General features: G+C 29.9%; 1 protein-coding gene across 1 annotated transcript; it reads left to right on the forward strand.

Annotated features, from left to right (window-relative positions):
- The first annotated feature begins 2858 nt into the window (after positions 1 to 2858).
- On the forward strand, positions 2859 to 17426 carry LOC132713920 (homeobox protein SIX6-like). The gene is made up of 2 exons (XM_060696628.1): positions 2859 to 3642; positions 15487 to 17426. The coding sequence occupies exons 1-2, from the start codon at positions 3071 to 3073 to the stop codon at positions 15719 to 15721; spliced, it is 807 nt and encodes a 268-aa protein (XP_060552611.1). The 5' UTR covers positions 2859 to 3070; the 3' UTR covers positions 15722 to 17426.
- Positions 17427 to 19441: the final 2015 nt, after the last annotated feature.

A 19441-nucleotide genomic window follows, 5' to 3' on the forward strand; every position in this document is an offset into this window, starting at 1 on the left:
ACCATTAATAAACTGTAAAATCTAATAAATAAATGGTTTTATTTCCTAAAATATTGATGATAGCGGTTATGTGTAATTGTTACTCGTTATTGTTCTGCTGAAATATAAAGTTTTATTAGGAAATGTGGTTTGAAGAAGCAAATCATTTGATGAATGATAAACAGTTGTGTTTTAACATTTGAAAAGCATACGAAAAATTATCAATATATGACATTTTATCATTGAATATCCGTACGCATTATTTAGCCAGTCTCCAGAATGTCTTATGCTAAGATTTAAGAAACACTCTGTTGACGTCATTTCCTTTGTAAAAAGAAAGGTGGAAAGAAAGAAAGAAAGAAAGAAAGAAAGAAAGAAAGAAAGAAAGAAAGAAAGAAAGAAAGAAAGAAAGAAAGCATCGGTGTATATTCTTTTGATAAATTATTATATTGGTTATCGGACGTTAGTCCCGTGTTTAAATATTTGTAAATGGAAAGAATTCATTACCATCTTTTGAGTTAGAGTATTAAATGATTTAATTGTTGAAAGATTTTTAAATATCATCCGTGATTTTATGAAACAAACAAAGTAAACACTGTCTCTTTTGTAAATATTACGAGTATGAAAAGAATCATGGTTTTATTTAATCAGGCTGTCGTTTTGACACTGTGGTTAAAATAGCGTTATGAAATTCTATTTGAAGACGGGTATCACTTTACGAAGTTAGCTACCCAGTTTTATTAATAAATTGTATAAGGTCTCCCCCTCTCGTATATTTACACAGCAAACTTTTAACTAAGTTGATAAACGGGAGGAAAAACTCGCAGCTTGTTACGCGTGAAATATCGTGCATCAATTCAGGAAAATAACCGTATGTTTAATTTATAAGAACATAACATGAACCACAATTGCACCCGTGCACATTTTAATTTATCTTTTAATCCATATTCATTTTATTACAATTTTTATGTACGAGTCCCGACATCAGTTTCTTATGCACGTAGCGCACGGTTACATAATAATTTGCAACGTCATTCCTCAATACCATAATAATGCAATGACATCTCGCATCTCATTTCTTTATCAGTCCTCTACAAGATGTATTAAACAATTCAAATTATTAACAATATCGCAACATTTTTATTCTATTATAGAAATAGTTGAGAAAATCTGCACTTAGTCATGACTTTTCAATACAAGATAAAGATAGGTGGATTTTAACTTAACATTCGCATTTTGATTATGAGATCTTTGGGGTATTTGTATATATTTCTAATTCCTTGAACATGATCTATGAATGGAAAGCGTTTGACACTTTTAATAAATTATAATATTGTCATCAAAATTACACATTCATGTAAATAAACATGACTCCCTTTCTGTAAGAAGCTAAAAGTATTAGATATTTATTGCTTTGCGGGAGATTTGTCGCTAAATCGCTCCACCTGTGCTAATTGTAAAAATGATTCTTTACACCTGATACATACTTTCATTGTTTCTTCTCACAATAAAAATACAACTGTGTTTATTTTTTTCGTCTTGCGCAGCAACTATACAACTGCATTATGAAGTAAAATTCATCTTTACTAGATTCTATTTCTCTCGTTTTAAAACTGAACAATATGATACGAAAAAAAAACACGCCCTGAATGAATGAATGAATGAATGAATGAATGAATGAATGAATGAATGACGAACCAATGAATAAATTGTTCATGAAAAACCGTAAACGTGCTTGAATGATTGATCAAGCCAAAACAGTAAATAGAGATTTTAATGTGTACCATTTTCATAAAGTTTTTGTCAGTTTTAGAGTTATTGAACATATTTTGATGTAACAGTATCATTATTTGGTGGTTTTACCTGACAGTTTTATATATAGTTATAACAAGATATATACACTGTTCCCCTGATATACACCGATATAGGTGCTGCATTTCATGTGAACTTTAATGTTTATTACAAATCTATTTAGAATATAGTCCAATAATATAAATGATAGTTGTATTAAGATTTACACTGGTCTTTTTTTTAAAATAATTTTATATAATTTAGTTCGTGGACAATGCATTTATCGTATATAATCACTTATAGTTACATTTTATATTTTATTTGTTCATTTTCATCTATTAAAATTTAGTTTGCTAATATAATATGTTATATTTAATACATATGTATATAAATGATAAATTTTATGTTGTAATATGATATGATAATAAAGTGATCATATAAAGCTTAAGTGCTGGTAATTTTATGAATTTCCTATTTACTAAGCTAAAATATTTGATGTCCTTATTGGCTTCAGAATGCATGTTCAAGCAAAGTGCATGAAAACTTGGTCTTATTTGTTAACAAATAGATCACTTGTTTTTGTACAGAAAAACATACACATGCTATCGTGGGTTTCATTTTGATATCACCCTATCATAAATGATGAAACAGGGTATGATAGTCCGGAATGTTGTTATTTCCTATCTTAATATCGCAGATAAACGCTGGCACTTATCTGTCCACCTGGGCCGGCTCAAATAAGCCACATCACGATCATTTACACTAAACTATCTCGTTCAAGTTATAATTCTTCATCCATATTTCAAGTATTTGTAAATATCATAATGTTTAACGTTGAAAAAACTTAAGTCCGAACGCTCCGCCCCATTTCGCCACGTGATTTATTTACTGTACAGTTGTATGTTATATTGAGCGCCGTATATGATTGACAGTTGCTAAGCGGTAACCAAGATCATTGATATGACATCGCCCAATAGCGCGGAGAAATATTAGCGATATGAATTAGAGATAATACACGTCCAATAAAACAGATATAAAATTTGACATTCTCGTCGTCTGAACCTCCCCTTAGCTTAATATTAAATACCACTATCAAAAAGATGTATAATAGACAACTTGAAAGGAATCGCCTATCCATTTTAAGATATGACGGTGCGAAAACAAAACATTAAATCGGTTGTCATATATCACCTGTGATTTTTCGAGACTTTGTTAAAGAGGATAAAATAAAGGATACACATTATTTAAAACAGTATAAACTGTAGACTTTTTACTTTGTGAAGTACACCACTGCGTCGATATGTTCGCTCTACCGACGTTGCATTTTACACCGCAGCAAGTGGCGCAAGTTTGTGAAACTTTAGAAGAGAGTGGTGACATTGAAAGACTCGGACGGTTCCTATGGTCATTACCGGTCAATCCGTCGGCACTGGAGGCCCTTAACAAACATGAGTCAATTCTTCGTGCACGCTGCCTGGTTTGCTTCCATACTGGTAACTACAGGGACTTGTACCATATCATTGAGTCTCATAAGTTCGGGAAGGCATCTCATGCCAAACTTCAAGCAATGTGGCTGGAATCTCATTACCAGGAGGCCGAGAAACTCCGTGGTCGGCCACTTGGCCCAGTTGACAAGTACAGGGTACGCAAGAAGTTTCCATTACCTAGAACCATTTGGGACGGTGAGCAGAAGACGCACTGTTTTAAGGAACGAACCAGAAACCTCCTCCGTGAATGGTATTTACAAGACCCATATCCGAACCCGACAAAGAAACGTGAACTTGCACAGGCTACAGGTCTGACACCGACCCAAGTTGGAAACTGGTTCAAGAATAGAAGGCAGAGAGATCGGGCCGCAGCAGCGAAAAACAGGTTTGTTCTATTTATATATCTATTTCATTGTCATTGATCTATTATTTGTTTAATTTTTAAAACGATTTTGTGAAAGTCATATATGTTTATATTGTTTTGAAGTTTGATATACAGAAATATTCTACACAGATGTCTTTGCAGACATACAAAAATAATCAAAATAATGTTGTTTCCAGTGACAGGTGACTCAAAATTTTCTTCTTAAATTCTTATTATTTATTATTCCTTATTAAGAATAATTTCTCATTGTTACTAGTATATCTCTTCTGATAAATAGATATTTATATTGGTAAATCCTTTGAAAGACATGGCTAGATAATAACCAGAATCTATATATAGTTTTAAATGGCAGAAAATAATTCAAATGACATAAAAACATTCTAAGGTTTGATATACATTGTACAAGAACTAAAAATTAAAAAAAAATGTTACTAAAGAGATATAATGATGTGGTTTTATTTAACTTAATAAATCACTATTGATTAATATTTGATTATTATTGTGAAATTAATGTTACTCAATTGATATTTTTACACTCGCAGATTATGATAGATCGGCTAAATTAGTGTCAGAAATAACAGTACAAATGTTTTTCGTTTAATACATTAACTGTTGCGTTTTATTCAATTGATATAAAAGCCCGAATTTAAATTTCTTAACCTGTTATACTCAATAAATTGATTTGTTTAAGATCAGAACAGTATCTGAATTTGCGTTAATAGATTTTATTCATATTGCTGAAATGGCGGTATGGAGACATATGCGCTTTGATCTTCTCTGATTAATTTGATTACGTGAAATTTTAATGAAAATGGTTGGTCTGGTCTAAATTATTAGCTCTAGAGTAATTGTCATATTTATCAAATAAATCTGATTTTATTGGATGCAATTAAACATTAAATAAATATATCATATTCAAGGCCCTTGGGTGTGAAAATATTCTAGATTGATAATGCCATGAAGAAACCTGGAAAATACTAACGTTATTTCAAAGGTTAAATGTCGGAAAATATAGTTTTATAGAAATGAATAAAGTTTCGGGCATTATCGTTTGATCATGCTTGTTCAATTCTGGTCTGAATATATTACATACGGCAAATAAGAACACAATTATTTTAATCAAAATATTAGTCAGTCAGTCATTGAAGCTAAACTCAAATTAAAAAGATTTGTTTGAAATATTTTATGCATTTTTCAAGAACATGCAATAATTTTTAAAACCTAAAAACAATAAAATCGAACATTGTTTATCATATTATATTCAAATTAATACCAACATATAATTAGAAACATATATTTTAATTATTTCGATTTTCAACCAATGCTTTTTGAATAAGGATTCAAATAATGATAAAGAAAATACATTTTTCATTTCTTTTCTTACCTACAAAAGAATTATTTATTTGCAATCGGGTGGTATTGTTGAATTGATTTTGAACATCTTTTATCAACAAGAAAATACTCTAAAAGAACAATAACTGAGCATTGGTGAAACGGCGTTTTAGAATGAAGTTAAGTATAAAAAAAACGCTATATAATCAGTGAAATGCAATGTTATTAAAACTTCCAAATGTTATTAGAATATTTTATATTCGCAATATCACCTTTATTTATTTCCAATAAAATTGTAGACGTCTTTCATAGAATAAGACATTGATCTTTAATATAGCATAAGAAACTAAAAACATCATTCACGACAAGACTTCATTTAACATACCGTTATCACCATAAATATTATTTATATATTAACGGAAAAAATATCAAAATATGAAACGTGTTTCCACATAACGGTTAAATTATATGAGCGGACAGGGCTACCTACACGGTTGTGACAGTTTAATTACGTCGCGGTATAAAGCACTTTTAACGTTATGATAATTTACCGTTTTTCACCGTCAGTTTTGCACGCACGAAATTATTTGATTTAACCACTAAAGATTCTTATCATATATTCTTGAAAAAAGTGACAAGTTACTGGCGGTTTCAGGTATTGCCCCGCCTCTGTTAATCAATTTTTATCCAACACCCAGCCTGTGATACTAAGATGTGATAAGATTTTTATTTTGTAAATACGCGACAATATTAGGCTCTATTGATACTTCATTATGGTCCTTGTAGGTAATTTCTTTATTATATATATTTAGCGAAATTATCACTTTTTATCATAGAATCGGTGAGATAAGTATGTGATATGAAAATAAACTGGACAATTCTCGGTTAGAACAAGGTGTTGCGTTATCCAGTTATCGTCACTTCTTTTCAAACATTATCTTAATCTTTAGACCAAATAAATAAAGCCTCTTAACCATAATAGACTCAAACATATGTTCATTATTTTTGTGGTCTGTCATCGCCACACATTAACGCAGCTAAAGTTGCGAACCGTATTTGCTCCTTGTTGAATTTGGAACCATCCATTTTTAGTTTATATCCGAATCTCAACAAGTAAGAAAACAGCATGTCGGCCTGCAACTGTAAGGTAAATACAAGTAATTCTGTTGATTGCGGTCAGAGAACCATCATCATCATCACCATCACCATCACCATCATCATCATAAACAACAATAACAACAACAAAAAGCATCTATAAGAAATAGCCAATATTCTTTTTGTATTTTTTTTATTTTTCCATATTCTTATATATGATACTTAACTGGAGTTTTTCTATGTGAACTTGAAAATAGCCCAACAGGTTTTAGTATTCACTAAGATACAGACTTACAAATATACGGCCTTTTGGTACATTTTTAATATAGTTTAAATACACTCAGTAAATCAATTTAATTACTTAGTAATTCATTTGTATGATATTAGTTATATTATTGCTATCATTTACTTAAGTAATTATAAGATACTTTTAGAAATAGGATAATTCTATTAGATCAATTTTAAAATAAAACTTTTTTTTCGTCTGCTGCAAATCAGTACGTACATCAGACGTATTGCAACGCCACCTAGGGGGATCGCACTAGGTAGAAAGATATTAGCTTGTAATTGAAATATCCCCGGGAAACAATTTAAACAAATTGGCAATGGGATAAAATCTATCTTTCACAATAAAACGTCCAGTAAAAGTTATGTTTACAAATTAAAATTCATTTTGCGACAAGTAAATTTAAATTCATTTTGCGACATGTTAGGTAACGGTATAAATTCTGAAATGATTTAGAGATAATTAAAATTAGACGAAACGATAAATGCTTCAATGTAAAAGATATTGTTTTGATAAGATATGTATATTGTTTATTTAAAATAATGTAATATTATTCTTCCAATAATTTTACATCAAAATATTTATATACAATATTTTAATATTTATTAAGATCAAAGAACGCTGAATTAGATATAAATTGTGTTATATAACTATTTATTGTAGAAGCTACTAAAACAGTGATTTGCATTACAAAGGTTATTATTTATTAAAAATTAGAATTTTATAATCATATTGATATGACAATTGTGCAATCCTTTATTATTGCAATGTTATGTTTAGAAGTTAATTTTATTTTTCACTAACTAAAATGAATGCAAAAATAATTTCGAAAGATAGGACCGAAGCATTCCGATGTTATATCATTATAAATAACCCTCAAAATATACACATTTTAATAGTCATGTTTCATTGACGGCGAGCAGACAAAAACATACAAAAAATGGTATTATTCCATCACATTCAATTTTTGCAGCTTTTGTTTTTAATTTTAAGTTTTGAACATCATCAAAAGTCTAGTATTAACATAAATCATGAATGTGAATTACATACATTCTAGACATTCAAAGTTAAGATATCGCGCAATGCTCCTAATGCCTTCAAACTAACCCTTAGACATTCAAACATTCCAGAATATGTTAGACAATAATTTAATTTTATTATCAATTCATATTATAAGATTTGAAAAGTATTAGTTTGATAAATGTTGTAGAATTTGTAAATCTTACATAACTATTGCATTTATATGAAATTTCAAATTATTAGAAACTAATTTAGTTATCAAATGACCCGTTTTAATTAAAGCAATATTTTACAAGAACAGAACCGAGCAGAATACATTGTATAAATACCTCTACATAGGATTTTTTTCAATCTACAAAACAACGACATTTCACAAACATTAAGTCAGTGAATATTGTAAGTTTTGATATTATATTAAAGTTTGTATATAAAATAAAGTAAGTGTTATATAATTATAACCAGTCAAATTGAATGATATATGAACAGAACATATAACACAAATAGTACTGTTTATATATCACATGACAGAAAACATATGAGATATATAAAGCTTAAAAACTACAAAATAGTTATAATTATCATTAAACATCTTAAGATTTTCGTAATAGACAGTTAAAATCATACTTACTATACATTTTTAAACGGCTTTATTAAAAATTAATAAAAAACAAAAACATACTATAGAAAGAGTAAAATTGTATGGCTATAAAGTTGTAATATTCATATAAACATATCACTTTGGGAAAATAGAATTGAATGTGAAACAATTTTTAACAAAGGTAGCAAAATGTTGGTTTTAGTTTAGTTTCAGTTTATTGGCATACCGGCATATTCAATATACCTTTGGCCACTTAGTGGTATTTAAGCTTTCCTAAAATTGCAAAATAACTATATCTGTACTAATTTCCAAATTGCAAAAGAAGCAAAATGACCTAGCTTTTTGGCTAATTTGTAATTGTCTTGAAACAGTAACATAAAAATGATTTTCGAGGCAATATTTATCATCAGTTGAATCATACACATGTTGTGATACAAATTAGTGACAAGACTGACAAGAAAGTCAATGACATTCTCTAATGAACAGTAAAATATAGCATGATGGGATAACAACATAATTTTTATTTAATGTTGCCTAATATAAAAGCATTGTTATTTTAGGAGAATATAAAAATACATATAAGCATACTTACAGACATAAGTTTACGATAGTGTTTTATAAAATGAGACATTATAACATGGAGTACGGTATGACTTAATAATGTTATGTATAATTTTATCACTCACACAATGGCGTGGCTTTTTGGTCTTTGGGCTCTATATCAACTTTCATTGTTTTAGATTATTAAGAAGATTATTTCAATATCAGTTTGTTTCACCTAAATAATGTAGATACAGTCTCTTGTTTTTTATTTTTAAATCTATATCTATATAGTTTTTTAACATTCACACTTTTGTTGAGGTTCATTTTAAACATTTTAAACGTTTTTGTGTGTATAATTTTGGATGTACTTATTAAAGACGGAAATGATACTGGAAATAATAATTTGAATATCATCTTTTCCCCTGCAGGCAGCGGCCTATATATTTAGTACCTTTGTTGCCGACTATAACATAATATTATTTTCCTTTCCATATCATTTCCTAGGTTTGTTGATCTTCTTGAAACTGAGATTTTCTCTTTGTATGGTTAAGAAGTTTGTATGTATTCTCCTACATATTTTGTTATTTTTGCGAAAATCAAGATATTTTCACATGACCTTAAAACATGTTGTGAATCAGGGAATATTTTCTGCGCGGTTAGTTTTAAATGATAAGACGGTTAGATAGGAAGCCAAGTGGATTAATGCGCTCATTGGGCCTTTTGGAACCACGTGTAGAAAATAAACAAAGCAATAAATGATTACTTATACTGATACATTAGACGGATTCAATGATAAGGGGATGGCATGTTATTGACATTTGTATATATATGAATCTTGGCGGGAAACTAAAGATGTTGCAGAAATGAAATTACACGCGTTGTTAAACAGATGGGGGACCGCAAACGTAAGATATCATCATTATGTGCTGTCTTGGCGCCCGCCCTCTGCAAGTTCAAATGTAACAATTACTTATTTTATAATGTTTCTCTGTAACTTAAGACATATGCATTATTGGCTTGAAATAAAATAGTGATGTCATTTATAACCATAAAATAATCCCCAATATTGAACCACAATCTCTTAAACTTATCTTTTTTTGGGACAAACAGTCAACAGTATTAGAATAATATTGTACAAAGCAATGCTCATTATAAAAATTGTCCATTCACAACGCTAATATATACTTGGTTGTTGTCATCTTTCTATAACATTAGACGGCAATGGAAATTATTTTGTTTAATCTGCGTTTGTAAAATGCGTTCTTATATTTAACAGTGCCGACCGCGAATTTAAAATGGCATCATTTCAATAGCTGTTCACTTGTCTTTACTTCATTGAACTCTCACTAAAATCTTTCTCACGCCTGAACGAGTGAAACAATTTTCAATTACTTATATGGACCATAATAATTATTGTTTCTGTCACGTTTTTCACGTGTTTTGATTGAAAATTCAGGCACATTCTTCATTCATTTAAGAATACAGACCGAGCAATATCACACAAATCATAATGATGATATTGGTTTGGGTTTATTATTGATTGTTTATAATGATACCCACCTGTTGATCCAAGATTCAACCCTGGATGTATTTACCAGATAAGGGAAATGTTCTTCATTGTGCGATTGTTTGTTCTTGACACCTGTCTGTGCATTGTATCCACCATACTCTTTCTTGTCTCTCATTGCTTTCGTATTTACCATTCCGAAATGCCAATCTCGGCCCTTCGTTGCCTATAGAACTCTCTATGACCATATCAGAAATATCCCGAACGTATCGCGTAACATTGTGTAATGGAGTAGGGTGCTCGATAGCTCGGTATTATACCGGGTGATTTGATGGGAGATTAAAGTATGTAGTTGATATGGTCTCTTATTATCCCAGTTATCTCTGAGAGTGTCAAACAGATCATGTAAAACAATCCGCACTCTGATACCACGGATTAACACTGTCCAAACCTCGCTCAGTCATCAGAGAACATGTGTCAACGGATTGATAAATATACAAACTCTGATGGGGACATTTAAGAAAATTCTTATCGGTCCAGGATTTGCATAAATGAAATTTGAAAGAGAAAATAAGATAAATTGTCTAACACAAGTTCCGTTTCCATATTTACATCTACAGTAATATACCACACTGGTATGTTGTATGACTTTTTTTCAAGACGCTTTATGTTGTAACTTGGCAAGGCTCTGTAGATTCCAACAACTACGTGCCTGGTTATTGTTGGGATATTTTCGTCGATAAAATGTAGACTAAATTGTATGTTGAATGCATGCACGGAATAGACTTTTATGTGTATTAATGCATTGTTTAACTGTTTCAATATTTACTTATGCAGTTTGAAATTATTTGCGAATACAATGCACGCATTGTTCCTGGGAAAATGATCTGAATTGTATACAGTTGCATTTGTATTTCTACCGGTATGTGCTTGGCTTAATTCCGAATAAAAAAAATAAATTCGATTTCTGGAATATTATTTTTTCCTTTTTTGATAAGATTAACGCCTATAATAGTTTATATTATCTATATCTTAACACATATAGCTTGGTAATTTCTGTGAATAAAAAGGGATAGAATAAAAGAAAGAAAAAAAGCTTTCTTTTACACCAACTTCTAGGCTGACAAAGAAATGTCCCTTTCTCAGCCAATTTCTCAATATAGATTAAATTTGTCGTCTGCTAAACCGCTAGCCGTGTCCCTGCTTCATTTCCTGGCCTTTTAAAAAACATTGTCACTATAATACATTGAGATGTCATATCAATTTCTGTCTCCTTTTTCACTGCTCCAACCATACTGTTCCCCAAATAATGATGTTAGCCTAAGCCAATTTGGTCGCTTGCAAAATCCGTTCCAGTTTTCTTCTTGAATAAGTCACACAAGGCGGATGAAGTCTAGAACTGACATTGATCACTATTAGGCTTGTTATTATCTTGTGTTCGAAATAAGTTAAGGATGCGTTAAGGCAGAGAAAAGACGATAATGCACATGGAAACGTGGGCTCAATGAAGAGAAGATGTCGTGGCGAATTTTCTTGAGATGTTGTCCTCGGCTGCTCAGAGTGCGCTTGACAAGCTAATTACGTTCCTCATATATCCAATCTCGATTTGATACGATGAAATTACGGCTCTCACTCCATGACAATTTCCTGCGACCTCATACACACTCTTTGGCAAGACTGAAATAATTTAAAAAATGATCGGTTTAAATTGCAAATTTAATTCTTTTAAAGACCGATAATGCATACCAAATTTTGGGTCGGCTTTCATCAGTCTATAATTTAAGGGTGTGAGTAATTTAAAGAAGTTACTCTATCATATAAAAATTGTCAATGTATTTTTCTTTTGAAAGTTGAAAATAATTTCACAATATCTTTGACATGGTTAACAATAAGTGAATCTTTAAATACTAGTTATACAAAAATTCAGTAAAAACTAAATTCAAAATTAAGAATTGACACCAGCTTCAAAGTTTGTGATAAAAGTCAATGTTAAAGGGCTAGACAAAATGATTCAATGCAAAACTTTACAAAATTCGTATTCTATTCTGACAACAAATATTTCAACTCTTGAAAATCAAATAAAATACAAATATTACACATGACTCTAGTATGTTGTTTAAATTGCACCCAAATCTTCTTTCTTTAGAATTTAATTGAGAAAATATTCAAGGACCTTTATTGGTATAGTTTTCAAAATGCGTATTTTATCTAATGTGGTAGAAGAGGGAATTTTCATTGTTATAAGCAGACATTGGCAGACTACCCGGATGAAATGGCACCATTCTTATTGACATAAGCGGCAGGTAATCTTAAAGTAACGTACATTTAATGTAACACATTAGCAAATTATGAGAGCACTTTCGATGTCTAAACAAATACTTGAAATATGACATTGATGATTAAGCCGGTTTCTAATTCTTTGATATTTTTGGATAATTATAAATGTCAGACTATAAAAGATGGTACTCATCTTGTTGATACAAGATGGTGAAATATAAACTAAGTTTAAATATCATGATATAATAATTTAAACAAATTAAATAAAAGTTATGTGTGAAACTGGTTAAAAGAAGATGTATCGGTTTGACATTTAATGTTTTTAAGATCAGATCAAGGGATTTTCATGCAAATTTAGTTGTTAAACACTAGCTGGAGCAGGAAACAAGCATATGGGAGTGTTAAAATATAATATCAGGGCTCACACGAGTATGAAGGTTGTTATAGCAATGGTCTGTTGTTTATAAATAAACATGTATAAATATTGCCAAGTAGTTCTGAAAGTAAGTATAGAATAAAACAATTCTTGAGATTTCTTTTAAAGAAAAAAGATAGTTATAACTTCCAAAGAAAATTGTTAACTGTATATTTTCTGTTCTTTTGTTTTTGCTTTTGTTGTTTTTTTCAACTTTTAATTGATTTTGAAATTCCATTCTTAAATTCGCTTCATCCCACTTCCATGTTTTGGAACAGTCTATCATTAACTTTCGGCAAATCATGATGAAAATTTTAAAATTACTCGCAGTAAGAGGGTCTGTCCTGACTGAATACTGGTTTCAAAGGCTAATCACTCTCGGTTCCAGAAGGGTAACAGTTAATTCCCGTTAATTCCCGTTTGAAATAATCGCTTTTTATTATCGTGCAGGCAAAATAAATGATTGGACACTTTTTTATGAAAACTGTATTAACATGTCTACTTGATTTCACTTTTAGAAATAATTTTGTCCTAAGCCAAAGTATAATCTTGGTCTTGTGTCATATGTCAATATTTTACTTCTGATTAAATATTGCTGTATAGAAAAGATATATGTTAAAACGTATCAATTTTGATAATATATTAGTATGATCTAATACTGTCCCATCGTTGTGTTTTATATCTATGATCAAAAGTACTCTATCCTACTTTTAAGCCGATTCAAAGTCAATAAAATCGTATTAAAACTCAATTCAGTGGAACAATTTACAGACTCTTGAATAGATCGGACTTCTACCAAAATCTTTTATTGTAAAAAATTACATGGGTTGGGACAATATCTAAAGCGTACTGTAGCTTACTGTCACATTGTGTTTGTTTTGGGGCTTCTTTCTTATTTTTACACCTGCCAAAAGATATACTTTACATAAACGTTTTCCTTATAGTATGGGATTAAGATACGGGCTAATTTTGTTTGTTGAATTTGACAATTTTATTTGTACAGAGTGATAGCTACCATCTAATATAAACATGTTAAGCTTCTTAAAGTGTAAGATTTCTTACATATCTTTGCAATATGAATCATCTATCTGCGGTGATAGACGCCAAAATTAAGTAAATAAATGTACTTATTTTTCTTTATTGCTTTCAAAAGAATTTGTGTATTGTCAATGAACGACTGTAATAAGCGAAACCAGTTTTCTATTCATTTCCGCGGTTTTGTTTTGTTTTCGTTTTATATAATTATAATATTTATCTCGATATATTCCGATATATTCCGATATTAAATTTTGTATCATGTGTAATACGATGGCTTAATTTTCTTTCGATTATCTATTTTTAAAATACAAACTTAAAATTTATTCATAAGAATTTGTTCTTAATTTAAAAAAGGAATTATTTGTAATGAAAAATAAAATAACTGAAAGAAAATATGAAGGTTAAAAAAATAAAATGTATTTAATGTCTTGGATTAGTTCATTGTGAACCAAGAGAACGAAATCTGTGTTCACATTGGTTTATGTTTATTTTTACATAAATAAATAAATACATAAATAAATAAATAAATAAATAAATAAATAAATAAATAAATAAATAAATAAATAAATAAATAAATAAATAAATTAAATAAATATAAATAACGATACAAAGATACAAATAAAAAAAATTAGTTTATCTGGAATCCTAGAAATCTTATGAGAAATAATCATGTATTAATATAATTTTATATGATACTTCATTAATTATTGTTACAATTACAAAATGACAAAATATTTTTTTTATTTCTTGGAGCTATTCTATTCTGTTTAGTACATCTGTAGTGTGTCTCCATTGCCCTCCATACCCCTTATATATATTGTAAACAACATAAGAAAAAAAAAACGTTTTTCATATTTGTTTCAAAAAATGCCTAAAAAAACGTTTAATAAATGTCTTACTTGGCATTTTATATTTCAGTATATTTGCGTTCTAGCTTGATATCTAGTGTGAGTCATCCTAGATCAATTTATTTGCCGTATTCTTAGGGTATCTGTTATTTCAAGAGGGTATTCAAAGACGCACTTCTAACATGATCTGTTTACATTATACTTTCAAAAACACATATTTTCCTATTCCTATTTAACTTGGCGGATTTTTTTCAACGGAAGGTAATTCAAGATCGTTTGCGCTAGGCAAAATCTATTAATTCGTCAAAACGGGTTATTAAATATATTAACCGAAAACGATATGAATTACTAATAATCCATATAATACTTTTTGTTGAAAATTAAACATATACGTGTCATAATGTCTCAATCAATATGAAACATTTAACGATACGGACGCCTCATTGTGACGGTCTTAATGAAAACTCATACGGAGACAATAACCGCGTCAATCATATATATTTGCGTAGCAAACCGCTGGTATCAAGCACTTAATAGAAATCCAATTAAAATTGACCCGTAGGAACCTTGTTAAAGAAAATCAAATAAAATGCCAAATAGTTTCTTGGGTAATGTGATATGACGGGTACAGTTTTTTTTTGTATGTTACAACAAGATATTGTTTGTGTGAGCTATTTCGTTCAATATGTTTACAATTCGAAATAAGAATTTTTGTTAAAAGTGAAGAATACACAAGTAGCAAGGTATAGTTAGCAATGAACTTTTGAACAGTCTGAAAACATTGGCCAGTGGTAATAAAAAAGATTTTATTGTCTTATATAATTGTTCATGTTTACGCATGTTATAATGGCTGAAATCTAAGTATTTAATTTTTTATATTTTCAGATTAAATAGTCAAGGTGGGGACAGTTCAAGGTTAGATCATTATCAGGGCTCTTCACCAGACCGAGACTCCTCCACCGATTTCGACGATCTAGACGTTGACGATAAGTCGTTTGAAGAAGATGACGACGAAAAAATCGATATCGAAAATGAAGATGAAACCGGAAGTACAACATCATTAGCGTCTCCGTCAGCCACTCTCACAGCCCCACCTACTCCGCAGATATCGCCCACCTGACTATATGGCCTGCAAAACCGGGATTTAACTTCAGCAGTCAGTAAAGCGACTTTCCTTCCCCAGCCATGGGCTTTGAACTTAAGTGTCCCTAAGATGAACCTTAACCCAGGGCCTGTTAGGTCATTTGGCATAGACGATATTTTACACAAGCCGCTAGATTTCTCACAAAGTAGTCTTCAACAATTACAACATAATCTTAGGCACGTGCATAGTAGTTTTCCTTATAAATATATGAATAATTATATGGCTAATTTTCAACAGACACATACCGTAACTTCGCGTGACGTGGAGCAGACGGACAAAATTGAATCCACGTGCCGCCGCGAAAATCCGGAAAGCAGCGAGAGCGCGCAATCCGGAAATGGGGATTAGTGTCAGAGTAGATCCAAATGTTAGGTAGATAAAGCATGAAAATAACACCTATATGCGACCGGGAAGGGAATTAGCTTTCTTCTGGAATTACTGATGATTTGTTTAATTTGTAAATAATTTAGAAATCGTGGCAATTTACAATAATGGATGTCAAGATTTATACATTTCAAACATAAAGACATGATTATGAACACACAAAGTGCTACGTTTGTTTTCTTTGTAAACAGTTTATCCTTAGTATTTATCAATTAAAGAGTTTTGTGTGTTGAAAAAAGTCTGCGGATTCCAGAAAACTAAAATGAAAGAAATCTCATTATTTCATGAAAGAATTTCCATAATATGAAAAACATGCACGGTAAATGGAATCCTCGCTGAATATATGTATGAAAGTCTACAGTTGATTAACATTAACTGAAAAATAAAAAGAGGACATGTTTTCTAAGGTATTTCGGGAGGTTTATTTCCTTTGTAAAATTCATTTTAGTGAAAAAAATACCAGAAAGCACCCCAATATTGTTGGAGAATCATCAATAGTACATTAAGTGTTTTGATATACATGTAGTTATGTTCCAGATAGCTTTAACAATTCCTTGCCATCATCATAATGTTAGTATGTGTTTTCATATAAGAATGGTGTATATATTAATTCGGATATGTGCTTGTTTACGGACAGACGAATCGTCATGATGATATTCATAACATTTAATTTAACTATACTTCTTTCATTTTTTTTCTTTCCTAAATATGATAATAGTTTTCCACAAATACAAAACTCACCTTGTTTGTATAACCTATATTTTGTTTAATTGTTAAAAATTAGAATAATCGGTTGTTTAATTATAGCAATACAGTTTCAAATGGGTAATTTATTTCTTTCATTAAGACGTGTGTGTTTTTCTTCTAAATTTTCTTTTCTTCTACACTTGTAAGAAAATCAGTATAAAGAACACCTATATGAACAACATATTTTTATAAGAATTTTTAAAATTGGGACTACTTTGTTTCAAAAGTAGTTCAGGCTTTACATAGAGAATTGACATTGACATGGCGAAACGAAATCTACAATAACTGATTGTGATGTCATTAAATGACGAGTTTCAGTTTTTTTCGTATATTTGGGTTCTTTTTTTATTTTTAAACAGTATGCTTCAATTTGAGATATATTTTTCTTCTTTTCATTCATTTTATCTTATTTCAGTCGTTATTCTTTGATCAAATGTTTATCATGTTTGTAGAATATAGTCATTTCATTGTTTATTTTCTTGTTTTTTACCATATTGATTTTTGTCGGCATTGTTTAAATTATTATTGATCTATAAAGTATTGAAACATATCCATTGTTTGTTATATTTGATATCTTCCAGTTGACGTGTGTTTGCCAGAGCCAGTTTATTGGCATTTGCTTAATATAGATCCTGTCGTAACTTTTCCCGCCATTTCCAGACAGGCGAGTCCGCGTTCACTATATTCACCAAATAAATATTTAGAACATAGCATGGAAGAGTTATAAAGAACAATTGTGCATATGACGATGAATTATTTTTATGGAGAAACTGTTTTATAAAGTTTATTCCATGTACAAACCAACCGATAAGAAAGAATCTAATAGGATTAATCCGTGTAAATAATTGTTAAAAGAGAATTAATTTAATTCAAGTCATTAAAGTTCTTTACCTAAAAATACAACATAAAATATTTTCGGACTTGTGTTTATACAAGTTGTAAAAAAACTGTTGTTAGTATGGAAAAATGGGGACTACGTATACATTATTTAATTTTATTTTGAAAGACATATTTAATAAAAAGGGAAAAATACTGAATTGTAACGGTAATTTTTTTAAATAAAACGAAATAATTTCAATGTTATTAAAATGTTTTCGACTTGCCTGAATAAAAAAAATAAAAAATAAAAATAAAAATGATTTTTGTATATACATTATTGTTCTCTCAGTGATATTAGTTCCGCCCTTTTCTCCAAACTTTTCTCCCAACTGTAAACATCAACTCTCAATAATTCACAAAGAAACGTCAACATTAGCCCGTACCAATACTAAATATTTCAGATGAATTCGTCTATCTTTTAATCTAAAAAAACAACAACGAAAAACCTACATTATTTAGAAGAAATTTAAAATAACTACCGACTGAAAGTGCCGAGACTGGTCATATGGATAGACTCTGTTGCTAAAATAGTTTTAAAGTTAATATTGCTGTTCACTAAGCAGTTTATGAGCAATACTAACAATATACGAAATTCCTAATATCTATGCAAAAGCAGATCTAAACCATGTAATTTAACTATAAAATATATAATGGACAGTTCACATAATACGATGTTTTCCCAACTCTGGTCATTTTATAAAATTGACAAAATTTGTCATGACATTTATTTAATGCAACTATTATGATCCATATTTTAACATCATAAAATGATTGTGATAGTTTACATTGTTCTGTCTTTAAAATGTTTGTTTTGTGTGGATTTAAAAATCGATGCAAGTATTTTCAATTTGTTAACAATAAAATAGTTAAATTTTGATCACAATTTCTATTTTCCAATTGAAATTAAGTGTCAAACTAAGGCTTGATATAAAAAATTCAATAAAGCTTTATGGGCAAACATTTTTTTTTTATAAGAAAGTGCTTTATGTTCTTATAGAAAACATTCATGTTCATGTATATGACAGTGCTTTACCTTCTGATAGAAGACATTCATGTATATAATGTGCTTAACCTTTGGATAGAAGACATTCATGTATATGACAGTGCTTTACCTTCTGATAGAAGACATTCATGTATATGAATGTGCTTAACATTCTGATAGAAGACATTCATGTATATGAATGTGCTTTACGTTCTTGAGAAAGACATTCATGAATATGAATATGCTTTACCTTCTGATAGAAGACATTTAAGTATATGAATGTGCTTTACGTTCTTGAGAAAGACATTCACGTATACATTCTAATAGAAGACATTAAAGCATATAAATGTGCTTTACGTTCTCATAGAAGACATTCATGAATATGAATGTGCTTAAAGTTCTCATACAAGATATCATAGTATTTGAATGTACTTTACATTCTGATAGAAGACATTCATGAATATAAATTGCTTAACGTTCTCATAGAAGACATTCATGTATATGAATGTGCTTAAAGTTCTCATACAAGATATTATAGTATTTCACTGGCTTTACATTCTGATAGAAGACATTTATGAATATAAATTGCTTAACGTTCTCATAGAAGACATCCATGTATATGAATGCGCTTTACGTTCTTATACAAGACATTAAAGTATATGAATGAGCTATAAGTTCTCATAGAAGACAATAATGCATGTACT

The sequence above is a fragment of the Ruditapes philippinarum genome, unplaced genomic scaffold, assembly GCF_026571515.1.
Source record: "Ruditapes philippinarum isolate M1 unplaced genomic scaffold, ASM2657151v2 ctg635_1_1_1_1, whole genome shotgun sequence".
Taxonomy (NCBI): Eukaryota; Metazoa; Mollusca; class Bivalvia; order Venerida; family Veneridae; genus Ruditapes; species Ruditapes philippinarum.